Source organism: Phodopus roborovskii, unplaced genomic scaffold (assembly GCF_943737965.1).
Source record: "Phodopus roborovskii unplaced genomic scaffold, PHOROB, whole genome shotgun sequence".
NCBI classification, from domain to species: domain Eukaryota; kingdom Metazoa; phylum Chordata; class Mammalia; order Rodentia; family Cricetidae; genus Phodopus; species Phodopus roborovskii.
This window is the reverse complement of record NW_026125278.1, coordinates 11,860,001-11,877,560: the sequence shown is the minus strand read 5'-3', so window position 1 is coordinate 11,877,560 and position 17,560 is coordinate 11,860,001. Positions and strand designations below refer to the sequence as shown.

The 17,560-nt window shown below is 46.4% G+C and overlaps 1 protein-coding gene across 1 annotated transcript in view; it reads right to left on the bottom strand.

Moving 5' to 3' along the window:
- Pigk (phosphatidylinositol glycan anchor biosynthesis class K) overlaps window positions 1–17,560 on the bottom strand; it is an 82,699-nt gene that overhangs the window by 10,069 nt on the left and 55,070 nt on the right. The window contains exon 10 of the mRNA XM_051195574.1: window positions 16,345–16,429. Coding sequence (XP_051051531.1) covers window positions 16,345–16,429 — 85 coding nt within the window. The remainder of the gene's footprint in view (window positions 1–16,344; window positions 16,430–17,560) is intronic.

Sequence of the window (17,560 nt, the reverse complement as noted above, 5' to 3'; positions counted from 1 at the left end):
ACACTCAGCCATCAATGGAACACTCAGCCATCAATGGAACACTCAGCCCTCAATGGAACACTCAGCCATCAATGGAACACTCAGCCCTCAATGGAACACTCAGCCATCAATGGAACACTCAGCCCTCAATGGAACACTCAGCCCTCAATGGAACACTCAGCCCTCAATGGAACACCATCAATGGAACACTCAGCCATCAATGGAACACCCAGCCCTCAATGGAACACCATCAATGGAACACTCAGCCATCAATGGAACACTCAGCCCTCAATGGAACACCATCAATGGAACACTCAGCCATCAATGGAACACTCAGCCCTCAATGGAACACCATCAATGGAACACTCAGCCATCAATGGAACACCCAGCCCTCAATGGAACACCATCAATGGAACACTCAGCCATCAATGGAACACTCAGCCCTCAATGGAACACCATCAATGGAACACTCAGCCATCAATGGAACACCATCAATAGAACACTCAGCCCTCAATGGAACACTCAGCCCTCAATGGAACACTCAGCCCTCAATGGAGCACTCAGCCATCAATGGAACACTCAGCCATCAATGGAACACTCAGCCATCAAGGAGGCAGAAAGATTGTAAGAGCAGAGGGGATGGAGCTCATCAGGGAAACATGGCCTTCTAAATCAACATGACCAGCACATACTCGAACTCACAAAGCACTCACGGGGTCTGCATGGTTCTGCACCAGATGGGACTCTAGAGCTGAAAGGAAAGTGGGCAGATGTCCCCAGCCCTAACTGAGAAACTATCTCCGATTGGTTACCATTGGCAAATGAAAATTTAGTTTTCTCCCAGGGGGTCTCACAGGGAAACCAATGTCTTTTCTTAGGCTCTTTTCCTTCTGATGTTGTGTTTTATGCAATTCAGATGTCCTAGTTTTTATTTTGTATTGTTACATTTTATTTTATTATTATCCCATAGAAGCCTGTTTCTTTTCTCGTGAAATGCAGAAACGAGGTGGATCTGAATGGGAGGAGAGGTGGGGAGAATCTGGGATAGAGGAAGGGAAAACTATAATAAAGATATATTATGTGAGAAGAGAGAACCTATTTTTCAGTAAAGGGGAAAATAAACTGCTTTCCAAGATGCTCCAGTCAGGGACTTGTCTGCGGAAAAGTGCCCGATAAGCCTTAGTGTTTGAGGAAAGGAATAAGCATTCACTGCCTTCAGCAGTGTGACCAGATTATGCATTCTGGGTTTGCATTTGATTGTTTATTTCTTGTCTGTAGCTTACTTTCAGAAGAATGTATACTTTCTTGAAGAAAAGACTACATATAGACCGCATTTACAATGTACATGTGTTTTAAAGCATGTTGTATATAATAAATATACACAATTTTGTCATTAAAAATCCTATGAAATAAAAATACACTGCACATAACTAGCAAGTCGCATGTGGGAAAGGAATGTATCATTCCCAAAGCCGCACAGGCAAACGAGAGATAGAAAAACAGGAATGGTGCTGAGTGTCTATCCCAAGCCCCATCACTCTTTCAAGAACCCAGCCAAGTGACAGGCCACAGACACATTTGCACACCTATCCCCAAGTGACAGGCCATAGACACATTTGCACACCTATCCCCAAGTGACAGGCCACACAGACACATTTGCACACCTATCCCCAAGTGACAGGCCACAGACACATTTGCACACCTATCTCCAAGTGACAGGCACACAGGCACATTTGTACACCTATTCCCAAGTGACAGGCACACAGACACATTTGCACACCTATCTCCAAGTGACAGGCACACAGACACATTTGCACACCTATTTCCAAGTGACAGGCACACAGACACATTTGTACACCTATTCCCAAGTGACAAGCACACAGACACATTTGCACACGTATCCCCAAGTGCAGCGGAAAAGATCTAAAATAATAGCTGAAGTTCTTCCAAATTTCAAGTCTGTACACCCAGCACCGAGAAAACAGAGGAAACCACACAATAGCCGTCAGAATCAAACCGCCGGGAACATGGAGAAGGGACAGGCAGCAGGCAGCAGGTGTGCAAGCCCACCTGTAAAGCACGCTCCACTGACTCCCAGCCAGGAGGAGGACATCATCAGAGTGTGGGAATAAGGCAAAGCGGTTAACTTAGAACAAGGAGCTAGGAACACAGGCGCCTACAGCACAAACCACGGAGAATTACTTAAAGCAGACTGCGGGGCTTGGTTGTGTCCTTGCCTTGTATGTGCACAGCTCCAGAACACGCGCCACAAAGCTTGGGGTTGCAATCACCGCCCTGGGGAGGCAGAAACGGAGGCGCATGGGGCTCACTGGCAGGCCAGCTCACTGGCAGGCCAGGCTAGCCTTGTGCAATGTTTTACTCTTGCCTTTTTGAGGGGCTCATCACCCAGCTCCCAAAGAGATCGCACGTGGAGGCTCATTGTTAGTTGTGAGTGCCCAGTCTTAGGATGGCTATTTCTTGCCAGCTGTTCTTAACTTAAATTAGCCCATCTATCTTCCTGCACCCCGGTGCACCTCTGCTTTCTTTCCTACTCCATGTCTGGCTTTGAAGCTGGGTGGCTGGGTGGTTAGGTGACTGGTCCCTCAGGTCCTCCTCCTTCTCTCTCGTTTCCTCACATTTCTCCTCCGCCTGCCAGCCCTGTCTACCCTTCCCTCCTGCCTTGCTTATCGGCCACTCACCATCGGGTGTTTTAAACAAACATCATAACAGCTTTACAGAGTTAAGTAAATACAGCACCTTAAAATAATATTCCCCACAGGGTGTTAGTGGCACACGCCTTTATTCCCAGCACTCAGGAAGCACAGGCAGGAGGATCTCTGTAGTTTGAGGCCAGCCTGGTCTACAGAGCTTGTTCAGGACAGGTTCCAAAGCAATACAGAGAAATCCTGTCTCAAAAAAAAAAAAAAAAAACCAACACAAGCAAATAAATAATTAATATTCTCCATCATGACTTTCCTGAAGATGACATTTGAAGTTGTCCTCTGGCCTCTATGCAGGCACGCACGCACACTAAAGTAGATTGTGATAAAGTCAATACGCATAGACTAAGTTCAGGGCAATGAGGTGGGTTCATTGATAAAGTACTAATGGAAATTAGAGGGAACGCAAATGACACAATCCAAATTAATGAACAGAAACAAGAAAAGAAAAAACAGAGCAAATGGGGCAAATACACACAGCATTACGGTAGTATCCCTCCCGTGTGGGCAAATACACACAGCATTACGGCAGGCTCCCATGTGGCCATGTGGACACAGTGACTGACTGAAAGGGTCTGCATACTCCAGCTAAGGGCAAAGTCTACATTGTGAATTGCACATGAAAGCCACTATTGCACACAAGACTCAGGCTCTGAGACACAGGTGAGCAGAACAAGCGGGTACACACGACAACATGTTCTCTTCATGCATTCTGTGAGATGAATGCTGTGAGTACCCCTAATTTAGCAATCAGATACATCATCAAGGGTTTACCATTTCAACCGTCATTTAATAAATACAGTCTGACTTTCTACCACTCCAGGCACTGGTCAGGCTCTGGTATAACGAGATAGGATCCCTGAAACTAACGGTGCAGTGGAACAGACCAGCAAGTAAACAGCAAATATTCCAGTAGGTAGAAGCAATATTCCTTCACTGAAGCCCTCAGAAAGGGCTGCAACTACTTCTTTTCAAAAGGATCTCAACACCGCTGGGCAGCAAGGGTGCTGAAAGATCTGGTATTTAAATTCCCGAGACTCTGCAAAACATCCTCCTCTATTTCACTCTGATTTCTAGCACGCATAATAACAAGTACCAGCCCGTCAAAATGGATGAGGGGTGTAAGGGCTGGCCTAGTCTCTCTCAATACCTGGGCAGTTGTTCAGTGACTCTGAGAGCATCCTCGTCATAAGTCATTGTGCAGCCTAACAGTACAGGTTTGGTTAAGAGAGGAGACAAAAAGCATCAGTGTTGGTCCAGAACAGAGTGCTCGGTGCTCTCTATAAATTATCCCACACCAATTCTCAATTTAATGTCACTTAAAAGACTTAAAAAAAAGACTAGCGGCAAAGAACACAGCATGTCACCCAACATGACAAAATCATTAATTAGCAAACTTTCATTTGCACCTAGCACGGGCTCACCCCAGAGGTCTGCTCTTTGAACATCACAGTAATGAATGAATGTTTCCCTTGAGAGACTCCATGAGTTGAGAGCAGGGAGCCCGTCACATAGCTGTAGACAGGTAGAGCCAGGACTGGATGCTTGTGACAGTCTAAGACAGTCAAGGAGAGGGTAGATCTTAACAGACTAGAGCAGTCAACGGGCACAGGACTCTAGCAACATCAGCGCAGTGCATACTATTAGGTCATCCTGGCATTTCACAGCATGAGGAAAGTTTCTTACATTGATAAAAAGGTCAATTGCCTAAATTACCGCTCACAGACTGAATGCCTTTTCAAATAAAGTTCAACAAAGCATTTTTAATAAAAGTAATAACTGTTAGTCACAGCAGTCATTATGAAAGTGTTTAGCATATCTTTACAATAAAAACAAATTTTACTTTACCCATATTCATAATGATTCTTTCCATCTCTGTGGGAACAATCTGCAACAACATGCCCACACAGCCTGTCCTACTTCAGTGGTAGCTGAACATACAGGATAAGATTCATAGCAGACCCAACTATTACTTTATTATATCGCCAACTTGGCCAGGAAAGAAGTAAATTTCAATGTTTGAAAGTTCTAAGATATAACATATCAAATAAGCCCTACCACAAGCTTTATAATTTTTAATTATATTACTTAGTGCTATTTAGCAGAAAGTGGAAAATTAATTAGCACCTAATGTATCCATTTGTAATTATCACATAGCTCTAGCAATATTATAGGCTCAATAACTACCTAAAAGTAGATGGATACATTTCATAAGATTATGATGTCTATTGGCGCATCTTAACAGCAGAAGCCCACCAGTTATATGAGATTAACAGTGTGGACATCATTTTCTCTTAGGACAAAGGCACACACACAGAACAGGAAGACTAAAAGCCCTGATCAGATAAAACGTCTAAATGTAAAGTGAAATGATCCACAGAGGAAAAATGGGGCTTCTCTAAAAATTACCAGAAATGGTGATCAGAGGTGACTGAACAACATCGACATATTAGCCCCAAATGTGACTGATATGATGAAGTGAATCCTGACAGTCAAATATCTATAACCAAACAGAGCAGCTGGTTTTACCATAAATGACACCTCAGCTTTATTAGGAAGAATGCACATGCCGTCTCAGGCCAGTTAGGTGACAGGGAAATGCCCCAGTGACTTACTCCTTTATGTGACATGCCAGCAACCCTGCCAAGCACAGGGCAGGAAGCTAAGGGGAACTGTGATTTACTGCACCTAAGGACTTGGGTTCTGCTCACACGAAGGGAGTCACTGTAGCTCGTGTCCTCTTTTCCAGGTCTTCAGGAGCTTCTGGTGACTTTGGTGGGGTCAAGCTCCCTAAGATGGGCATGTAACAATGGAAGCAACTGCCAAAGGCATCAATATCCTGGTTTGTTTTTCCTTTTGGTAACTACTGCTTAATTAGCCTGCAGATTAAAACCTTCCCCTGGAAGCACAAGGTGGGTCCATTTTCTTTTTCTTTCCTGTGATGCGAGATGCCATTATGTATATATGTTTCTCATACTGGTTAATGAATAAAGCACTGTTGGCCAATAGGAAAGGAAGATAGGAGGGACTAGGAGACAAGGAGGAAAGAGGAAGTAGGAAGGAGGAGTCAAGATGGAGAATCTGGAGAGAATAGAACCGCTAGCCACTTCTAGCTGGTAAGACCACGTGGAAATACATAGAAATGGGTTAATAATTAAGACAGAGCTAGCCAATAAGAAACTAGTAACTGGCCAACAGAATTATATCAATTACAGAGTCTCTGTGTGTTAATTGGGGCTGGAACAGCAGCGGGACAAGACCAGGCAGCGGGTGGAAAAACTCCTACTCGTTACATTCCTGGACTTTTCTTTTAGACACTCAACCAGTAAAGTACCCTGAGAGCATTGGCTCTGTATTTGCCAGAGGTATACAATGGTCCTCTCCCTGTCTGATGGGGGTTGTCTTTCTGTATAAATGCTTCTCTTATTGATTGATAAATAAAACACTGGTCAGGCAGGAAGATAGGCAGGGCTTGGAGAGGAGGAGGATTCTGGGAAGTGTAGGCAGAAGGCGTCACCATTTGAGCCTGAGAAGAGAGGACACGTTAGGTACTGTCTGGTAAGCCAAGAGAATCTATGTGGAAACACATAGATTAATAGTGATGGGTTAATAATTAAGACAGAGCTAGCCAATAAGAAGCCCAAGCCACCGGCCAACAGTTTCATAATTAATATAAGTCTTACATGTTTATTGGGGGCTCAAGGACAGCAGGACCCAGCCAGAACAAAGAAAAGTCCTTCAGCACCCTGTCAGTACCATTCACCTCAACACAGAAAGTAAACATTGCTCACAAGAGCACTCCTCCACAGCACACACACATGCCTCAGATAGTAACAGCACTGGGTTTCCCTGCTAAGTGATGCACTTCGGTAACATAAAGTGAAGAAAAGGAAAATACTCCTTCTACTTGGTATATTTATAAAGTTATAGTTCATTGTTAAAGATCAAAAGTCAATATATAACTACCATCATGATTGCACCATGGTTTCTATTAATAAATAAAATTAAATTATGGAACATTTTAATAAGCCCTTACTGTATCTAAAAGCATTTTAAAATCATATATATATTCTCTGAGAAGCAGCAGCAAAAGTCTGTTGGGAAAGCCTTTTGTCTGTGACTAAATGAAGGAGATGTAAGATGAAGGAGGAGTGTGAAGTAATTAGGACCACGTACCTAATATTCAAAGCGATGCACAGGGTCGAATGGCTGACACTCAGTAGGGATGTTTGCTTTCCACATGTGACATTCTTAAATGACTTGTGGAAGAAATATGTCTTTCTCTGGCTCTTTTCTGTTACTTGATGTTTTAGCTGTGTGTCAGGCAGACAGACATCCCCCTTGCCATGAGAACACACAGAGCTGTGGGGTCAGTCAGTACAGGCACTGTGGGACAAGTCACAGAGAGAGCCACACCTTAAACACTCTCTTTACAGTCGCTTTACGGAGAGACAAGGTCTATGGAGAACACGATGCAAGCAGGAGTGTGCCTGGAAAGTCACAAAGCTCTGTGAAACCCCGACCATCGCTCAACCACCCTAAGGGAACCCTGATGCCTGCAGCGGGTCCAGGTAACCTAAACGCCCAGCGAGTCACCTAGAGGTAAAACTAAGTGAGCAAGGCTCGTCCACGCCATCCCTTACTAATTCTTTGGCACCTTCTCCTATGATTGTTTCCACACAGCCCTTCAGATTCTATTTGTCTCCAGTTCACTGGAGTCCAGTGCAATTAAGGTGCACAAGGAAGTCAGGCATAGGTCTTTCTTCTAGAGTGACTGTTTCACCAAGCTTTCAGGTAAATGACTCCTCATTTGCTGAAGAATACACAGAGAATTCTGCGGAGATTCAGTTCTTCAAACATGATTTCAGTTAACCAGCACAGGAATTACACATGCTTATAATTCACAATTGTCAAATTTCCTAAGGGAAAAATGTCTTTGAAAACAATTTAAGTGTTATAAGGAAGGAACATTGCATAGTTAGTGAAGAATATTGACTCTGGGCTCACATGACCCAGACCCAAACTCTGACTTTGCCATTTGTAAGACTTTGCCATTTATACGTAAATGAGACTTCTTTAATGGCACTGTTTATTTTCTGATGGTGCCAATGATCAGGAAGAGATGGAGTGGAAATAGCAGGAAGGGAAGGAAGAGGAAGAGGAGGAGGGGGAGGAAGAGAAACGGGGGAGGAAGAGGAGGAGGAAGGAGGGAGGAAGAGGAGTAAGTGGTGATGATAACCATCCTTTGCACAAAAGAAATGGGGTAGAAGGTGTAAATGGGACATTCAAGGTAGAATATGGGGGAATTAAAAGCCAGCTGTAAGGGAATATTATGGAGGGGGGAGAGGAAGGAAAAAACACGAAAGAGGTCTACTCTTTTTCATTAATTATCAACTATTCTTATTCTTTAAATCTTTACAAACTTAGTAAAAACAAGAAACAGGAATGACTTTTGTTCTAAAATTTTAAGTACACAAGGCTCCAATTTTATTTATTTATTTCTTATTTGTTGTTGGGTTTTTTTTGGTTTGTTTGTTTGTTTTTTTTTGAGACAAGATCTCTCTATGTAGTCCTGACTGTCCTTAAACTCACTCTGTAGATCAGGCTGGCCTCAGACGCAAGCGATCCACCTGCCTCTGCCTCTGCCTGTGCCTCTGCTGGAATTAACAGTGTGTGCCTCCACTGCCTGGACCACATTTTAGTTTATAATAAAAATAACACATGAAACAGATGTGGGGACAACATTATGATAAACTAAAATAATTTCAGAGCAGGGTCACGTTGATGAGGCACCATTACTGAACCCTGGATTACTGCTCCTAAAACTGTAGGGTTTACACTGTCAAAGCGAGCGCTGAGCTCTGACAGGAAGCTGGGCCAGCTGGCATTCCCCTGGGAGCTCCGGCTGGTGTTGAGCAGCACGCAGCACTCACGGCTGTGGTTGCAGTGGACAGAAATGACCAGTGCATCGCTTTCCACCGCACGCCAGCTGCTAAGCTGCATGCCTGGGGTGAGTCTGAAAGGTTCAAAGCCATCCCAGCCCGTCCCAGACAGTGAGAGAGGTACGCATTCGGCTCCCTTCTGATGAGTTCCCGATGCCAATAATCCAACAGACACACCTCAAAAAGAAGGTGCGAGAGACCTGCGACTTGACGTAGGTGTGGGGTCTTGGCTGCGTGTGACCCCTAGTTCACAGCATCATCCAGGTCACCAGGTAACTGAGCAATCCCAGCCATTTGCGTTCGGCTCACAGGGGCTGTCACCATCATGCACGTGTGCCACCTTCTATGTCTAGGAAACACTGGCCCAAATGCCCTAGGCTGTGTGGAATAATTAAAACTGTCCTTCATGCACAAATGAAAGCGCATGCCTCACTGGACAAAACTGAAGATACATTCCCCTAACAAACAGTAGGACTGCACATTCCTTAACAAGGGAATACTTTACTCCAAGCAAGTTTTATAAAAAGTTGTATTTGAGATGAAAAGATATTTATAATTACAAAGATAGTTCTCTTTATGAAGATTTTTATGTCTGACTAATTTTCAAATCACTAATTGCCATTATTTTATAATTAATAAGCGCTACATGGTGCTAATCAACTTTTTATGCTCACAAATTAAAATGAAATAAACCCATTAACTAACAAAAATGTTATCTAGTTCATTCGTGAGTGATTGCATCAAAAAAGAAAACAGCATTAACATTCAATAAAATATCAATATATTCACAAATTTTACATCTTATAGTCAAAATCTACACTATCTTTGAAAAAGTGGTTTGATTTTCAAACCAGGACCTGTGGGCTAACTATGAAGTTTACTTATACATGAAAAATCACCCATTTCTCTCTCTAACGACTTCTCTTCTTATAAACAGAAGAAGAGACAATCTCTGAACGGAGACTATCTGCACGGGCCCACAGGGTCACAGACCATTCCCTGTGTGCACTTTGGGGCTCTTTCTCCATAATGTACAGGTACTGTGAGCCTAACAAACCCCTAAAGGGCCCGTGCTTTACAGAGCACTGCTCCCACACCAGCAACCCCTCCCACACCAGCAACCCCCCTCCCACACCAGCAACCCCCCTCCCACACCAGCAACCCCCCTCCCACACCAGCAACCCCTCCCACACCAGCAACCCCTCCCACACCAGCAACCCCCCTCCCACACCAGCAACCCCTCCCACACCAGCAACCCCTCCCACACCAGCAACCCCTCCCACACCAGCAACCCCTCCCACACCAGCAACCCCTCCCACACCAGCAACCCCCCTCCCACACCAGCAACCCCCTCCCACACCAGCAACCCCTCCCACACCAGCAACCCCCCTCCCACACCAGCAACCCCCCTCCCACACCAGCAACCCCTCCCACACCAGCAACCCCTCCCACACCAGCAACCCCTCCCACACCAGCAACCCCTCCCACACCAGCAACCCCTCCCACACCAGCAACCCCCCTCCCACACCAGCAACCCCTCCCACACCAGCAACCCCTCCCACACCAGCAACCCCTCCCACACCAGCAACCCCTCCCACACCAGCAACCCCTCCCACACCAGCAACCCCCCTCCCACACCAGCAACCCCCCTCCCACACCAGCAACCCCTCCCACACCAGCAACCCCCCTCCCACACCAGCAACCCCCCTCCCACACCAGCAACCCCTCCCACACCAGCAACCCCTCCCACACCAGCAACCCCTCCCACACCAGCAACCCCTCCCACACCAGCAACCCCTCCCACACCAGCAACCCCCCTCCCACACCAGCAACCCCCCCTCCCACACCAGCATCTCCCACCCCTCCAAAGTGCGCCAAACCAGTTAGACAGCCCTCTCACAAATGCTGATAAACAGCCCACTGTGGGCTATGAAAGTGCCACAAGCAAGTATGGCAGTAAGGCCTTCGGTGCCCTGAGAGTCCCTGCAGTCCCCAGTCGGCGGCCGGAAAGAAGCCTGAATGCAATAACCAATAGGCCCCATATAAATACAGTGTTGCTATGCGTTAGACACGCTGTTTAGTTCTTCAACAAAAGATTCACAAAGCATGTACTCACTCGACAACGTGTAGGAATCAGTGACGAAGAGGGAAATGTGGAGGGGAGGGAAGAAAAGTGAGTTAGCCTCCAGACAGAGGGCCGGCCATTCCCATCCAACAGCAGCAAAGGCGGGGGTCTGCTGCGAGAGCTGCTGTGATGAAATACTCAAAAATAACTTCAGGAAGGAGGGTTTGTTCTGGCTCAGAATCCAACTAGCAAGCATCACTGTGGACAAGTCACAGCAGGGCAGCTGCAGGCAGCCAGCGGGCCACGTGGCATCTACAGTCAAGGCTACTGCTCACTCACACGTCTCTCTGTTGAAGGAAGTCTCCTGTCTGCCAGCTTGGCACTGCTGCATTTCTCAGCCCCAAATAACCACACAGACGCTATATTAATCATAAAGCTGTTGGCCGATGGCTAGGGCTTCTTACTGCTAGCTCCATCTTAATTATTAACCCATTTCTATTAATCTATGTAATTCCATGTAGCCTTATCTTACTGGAGAATGCCTGCCACGTCCTTTCTTCCCACGTGGCGACTGTTCTGGCGGGTCCTCTCTGCCTCCCTTTCCCAGAATTCTCCTCCTCGTCCCACCTATCTTCCTGCCTAATTGGCCAGACAGTGTTTATTCATCAACCAACAAGAGAAACACATACACCAGCACATCCCCCACCACTTCTGTACTAAGACAGCCTAGGGTCCCATCCAGAGAGTGCCAGTCAAGGCAGCCCCAGCAGGCACGCAGAGGCCCATCCCCCAGGTGATTCTTCAGTCCACCATGACACTCCAATTACCTGCCCTGCTCACTAATTTCACGGCTACACAACCAGAGACGGAGAAATGGCAAGTATGTCCAGATGTGCCATGCACACTGCATCAGTGGTTACCAGGACAGAGCCATAGCTAACAGACAGACACTGAGTCTCATGAGCTATGAAACCATGAAGCACGTCAGCCACACCTTATTACCTGAACTGCGACCCATCATTCTAGAGAGAGCGGAAAAGAGTCGGAGAATTTCTGGGTTTGAGTGACTTTATCTGTAAGCAGTTAGATTAAATTTTCTGCTATCAGGCAGAACAGGGAGAAAGAAAAGAACATTCAGTTGATATGAAAATAAAATTCAATCCTTTAAAAAAGAGGAAGACAAAGAAAACCCCATTTGTTCTACTACGTTCTGGACCTGAAAGTCCTGCATCCTATTTCAACTGTGAGTGTTACAGTGTGTGTTCCTGGTGTGTGGACACAGTGTTACAGTGTGTGTTCCCGGTGTGTGGACACAGTGTTACAGTGTGTGTTCCCAGTGTGTATTCCCCTGTGTGGACACAGTGTTACAGTGTGTGTTCGTGTGTGTGTTACAGTGTGTGTTCGTGTGTGTGTGTGTACACTGAGTGTTACAGTGTGTTCACGTGTGTGTGTGTGTGTAGACACTGAGTGTTACAGTGTGTGTTCACGTGTGTGTGTGTGTGTGTGTGTGTGTAGACACTGAGTGTTACAGTGTGTGTTCACGTGTGTAGATGCAGCATACTGAGTGTGGGCACATCACTGCACAGGGTCGCATGAACAGAACCACTGTCTATCAGACATCACTTACGAAGCTACCCTGTGGCATTCGAGACAGGCAGCAGAGAGCCACATGCCTTGTTTTCTAGCTTTTCTGCTGGAAGTAGGCGCTCTGAATTTTGTGAATGTCTTGAAACGTGTGGACACATACAGCGTTCACCTTTTTCAATTCAGTGGCTTACAGAGCTGTGCAATACTCACCATCACATTTACAACACTTCTATTACTGGGAAAGAGAAGCACCATGCCCTGCCTGCTCCCGGATCCGGCCACCCCTAACCGACAGGAGCGGCCGTGCTGGGCAGCTCATGTGTGACCTCTTTCACAGTGTGCTGTTCACACCAGGAGGCAGATGCATGCCGCAGGTAACGTGCACGTCGGTCTGTTTGAATGCTCCACACCGTGCCACTGTTTGCATGCGCTGCACTCCACTGGCCTGCTCAGCAGCTGCTCATTCATAGTCTGCAGCAGGGGACATCTGTCCCTGCACCCGTGAATGGGTCACATGACAACTGTTTAACCTTCTCAAAAACTGTCCAACTGAGTTCAAGAGTGTGACTTTATGTGTGTGTGGGGTGGGTCTGTGTGTCCACGGGTACATGTGACTTTATGTGTGTGGGGGGTGGGTCTGTGTGTCCACGGGTACATGTGACTATTTTATGTGTGTGTGGGGTGGGTCTGTGTGTCCACGGGTACATGTGACTATTTTATGTGTGTGTGGGGTGGGTCTGTGTGTCCACGGGTACATGTGACTATTTTATGTGTGTGTGTGGGGTCTGTGTGTCCACGGGTACATGTGACTATTTTGTGTGTGTGTAGGGGGGGTGGGTCTGTGTGTCCACTCACAGAGGAAGGACAAAGGAGGATACTAGGTATCTTTCTCTATCACTCTATGTCTCATCCCTGAGATGGAGTGTCTCCCAGCAGCTTAGCCAGTGCCCAGCAAAGCCCCGGGGTCCCTGCTTTTGTCTAGCCCACTGCTGAGGTGGAATGTGACCTGGCCTTCGATGGGCACTGACTCCTCTCACTGAATTATAAAGTGCACTCTGGGCATTGGTGGCTCTTTTATTCACTGTCATCTGCACTGAGACGGCATTCTGCCTCTGAGAAACTCTCCTCCCCTCCTTGACCTCTGCTGGAATGTGGAGGTGCTGTGTCCACTCAGCAAACCCTCTATACTGAGTCGCATCCCAGAAATTCATGAGACCCTCTTAGACACATTTGTCTTCTAAGCTGGTGGCTCCTTATGTCATGCAAAATATCCTACATTTATGGCTTCAGGGTTGCAGGACACTGGGAATCTGCTAGACTTTTACATCCTAAAGGGTTTCCTCACAGTCACAGGGTGGTAGGTCAGACACAGACAGGCGATGGATGGAATGTAAGGACGGCAAACACAGCCCTAGATAATCACCCTAGACCTGCAACATGCAACATGCCAATCTCCCTACAACCAGTCAGCCAAGCGGCCTTTGCAGGGCGTCTGACGTAGGTGTGGGCTCTTGGCTGCGTGTGACCTCTAGTTCACAGCATCATCCAGGTCACCAGGTAACTGAGCAATCCCAGCCATTTGCGTTCGGCTCACAGGGGCTGTCCTTATCCTTGCCTGTGTGCCACCTTCTATGTCTAGAAGAGCTCCAAGGGCTGTGACATGCTCTTCTTATCTGTCCTCATGTGCACATACTGTCACACACAGGCAGGCAGGTACATACAAATAATTAAAAATGATAGTTTTTTTAATTATAAGACAAATTGTGGAATATTCCTTTACACTGTGTGAATATATGTCACTGCGATTGGTTTAATAAGGAAACTGACTGGCCAATAGCTGAACAGGATGAAGTTGGCAGTAGAGCCAAACTGAGAATTATGAGAGGAAGAAGGATGGAATCGGGAGATAGCAGCCAGACAGAGAGGAAACAGGATGTGTAGAAAATAAAGTAACAAGCCATGAGCCATGCTGCAAAGCACTGATTTAGAAAAAAAAAAAAAAAAAAAAAGGTTAATTTAAATGTAAGAGTTAGCTAGTAACAAGCCTGAGCTATGGGCCGAGCATTTACAATTAATATTGCAATTAATATTAAGCCTCTTTGTCAGTTATTTGGGAATTGGCAGGTGAGGTAGAAACTCTTGCCAACAAATGAATGGGGACTATTCCTTTACACTGGTCAATACACGTCACTGCAATTGGTTGAATAAGGAAACTGGCTGGCCGACGGCAGAATAGGGTAAAGTTAGGCGGGACAGCCAAACTGAGGACAATGGGCTGAGGAAGGGTGGCATCCGGGGAGTCACCAGATAGACAGAGAGGAAGCAAGACACGCTGGAGAGGTAAAGGCCACGGGCCTCATGGAAGAATGTACTCAATAGAAAGGGCCAGTTTAAGCTGTAAGAACTAGTTACTGATGAGCCTGAGCTATGGGACGAGCAATTGTAATTCATATGAAGCCTCTGGGTGGGCTATGTGGGAACTGGTGGGCAGGGAAGAAAAGTCTTACTAAGTGAGCCCGCCTGGAGGGTGTGAGGTGGACCTCTGTTACAGAGCTGCCCACATAGACAACAATGGAAAGGGTGATCCATCTACTGCTAACGCGGCCTTTCCCAGCTTATTTTAACAAAAATAAACTCCTATCATGTAAATTTCTTTAAAAATGACATGTTTTATGATACATCAGATTTTTAATTATACCATTTATAATTTATTCTTAAATACCATCTCTCTTATACTAGGAAAAAAAAAACAAAACAAAACCCGACAACCTAAAATGTTCACCAGAGGGCAGTGTTTCACCTTGAATTCAGTGTCTGACTACAAACAGGATTAGAGAAACAGGCAGTTTACCGGCCCCTTCACATTATAAAACACTGACATTTCACGTGGTCAGCCGCCTTACAGGTTAATCCCTGCTTCTGCAGTCAGAGCAGAGCGCACTCAGGTGGCGGGCTCTGGGCAGACTATTTCCCTGCTCTGTGCAGGGCACTCTGTTTCAGTGCTCTCCCTGTTAGGAGCACATTGACTTGCTGCCTTGCTCTGCTGGTTAATTCATTTATGCTGAGAGTCAGGCATGAAGACAGAATTTTAAATATGACATTTGCTGACTGTTAGGTCATTTAAGCTCTGTCTACCTGGGAATCCCTGACATATAAACTAGACTTGATTACCACACACAGATGAGCACCCTAGAGGGGAGATTTCTAAACATTTTTAACATTCATGCAGAATTTTAAAGCTGAGTGTTCTCTACATAGTGAAATTTTCAATTAAAAGTGTTTTTCCTTGACTTAACTCATATTGGCACTACTGACAACCCACAGACGCTAAACCAAAATTCTTCTGATTGAAAAGAAAAATACTGGAAAACTCCTGGTATAATACCCACAGCAACCGTGAGGAGTCTGACCTGCGAGACTGCTTAGCGTTTTCCCCAATCTCTAAGACACAGAAGAAGCTTCTAGGCCTGTAGGCCAGTCAACAAACTGTTTGAAGTGATTGGACTCTGGCCCAGCAGGACAGACGGTCTGCGCTGTCACAGCCGCAGTACGAAGTCTAAGCTTCATGCTAACAACACTCTTTTCTCAAACGACCATTACATGGAGGGTGACAGAGTCGTTATAAGTGGACATGAACAAACTGCCCACATGACATTTAGAATTAAATGCGATGACAGGGAAGGCTGGCAAGACCAGGGAAGACACTTTCCTGTCCTTAGCTCTTCCAAAAATGACACTAATGATTCATTTTGAGCTTTCTCACTGTGAACAATGCCATACCCAGCCATTCAAAATGAAGTGCTCTGACGTTTAGTAATGTGTAAGAGGTGATTTAGATTACCCCGAGTTTATGAAGAGCTCCAGCATCACGCTCCAGGTCACCTTCGATACTGGGTTTCGAGTGGGAATGTCCACCCTAAGGAAAACCCAAGGAAGAATAACAGGCCCACAAGGCCATTTACCCAGAACACACTAACTCTGAAACCTAACAAGTCACCATCTTCTGAGATTAAAAGTCTTGTTTCTTCAAAAGAATCAAATGGACACAAACCTGGTGTATTATCTGAGCCACCGGGAGCTGCTCCACATACTTGAGAGGATCTGAGGGTTCCTCCATCGTCCTGTCTTCCTCAAAGCTGGAAAGACATCAGAAGACACACTCAGGCAAGCGCATGGGAACAGCAGATAACTAAATACATAACTGCAATGTGCCCACCACAGAACCCAGGGTGAACAGCAGATAACTAAGTACATATGCAACTCTGCAATGTGCCTACCACAGACCTAATGCACATTTTGGAGATAATGTTTAATTAATCCTTTGGGAAAACTACCTAATAAATTGACCCTGATTTAAATGGCGTGAGCAGGAGTGTGTTCAGACTACACATAATTGTGTAACGAAACCAGCAAACGTCATTCCCTGACCCGGTTCCCCACGTTCGCTCGAGATTTAACACTTAAAACCCTGCTTTCTCACAGCAGGGCAGTCACTCATGACCTCTCCCAACCTTCTCTGAGCCCCGCCCCTTCCCTGAGCCCCGCCCCTTCGCTGAGCCCGCCCCTTCTCTGAGCCCCGCCCCTTCCCTGAGCCCCGCCCCTTCTCTGAGCCCGCCCCTTCCCTGAGCCCCGCCCTCTTCTCTGAGCCCGCCCCTTCTCTGAGCCCCTTCCCTTCTGAGCCCCGCCCTCTTCTCTGAGCCCCGCCCCTTCGCTGAGCCCCGCCCCTTCTCTGAGCCCCGCCCTCTTCTCTGAGCCCCACCCCTTCTCTGAGCCCCTTCTCTGAGCCCGCCCCTTCTCTGAGCCCGCCCCTTCTCTGAGCCCGCCCCTTCTCTGAGCCCCGCCCTCTTCTCTGAGCCCCGCCCCTTCTCTGAGCCCCGTCCCTCCCTTCAGGCCTGGTCTCTTCTCTGCCTGTGTGGTCTGTCCTGTCTGTCTGCCCGCTCCTTTAAAACGTATGCATCTGTTTCAAACACCCAGCCCTGTTGTTTTCAGTTCTTTAAAGATAAAACTACGCCGTGTGTGTGTGTGTGTGTGTTTCCCACTTACCCGGTGCTTACCATCTATCTCGGTAAGTGGGAAATAAACCCAACTAAGCTTTAACTTTAAAATGATACACAAAACTCATACAACACATACTAACACAACATGATCTACAAGAAAGGGGCCGGGCAGGCCCCTGGAGCTCCCGATTGTTTTTAGAAGTAATTTTAGTTAGCATGCAAGTCTGAGCTGCCCTGTGACATCTCCAGACATGCGCCGTCATTTACTTT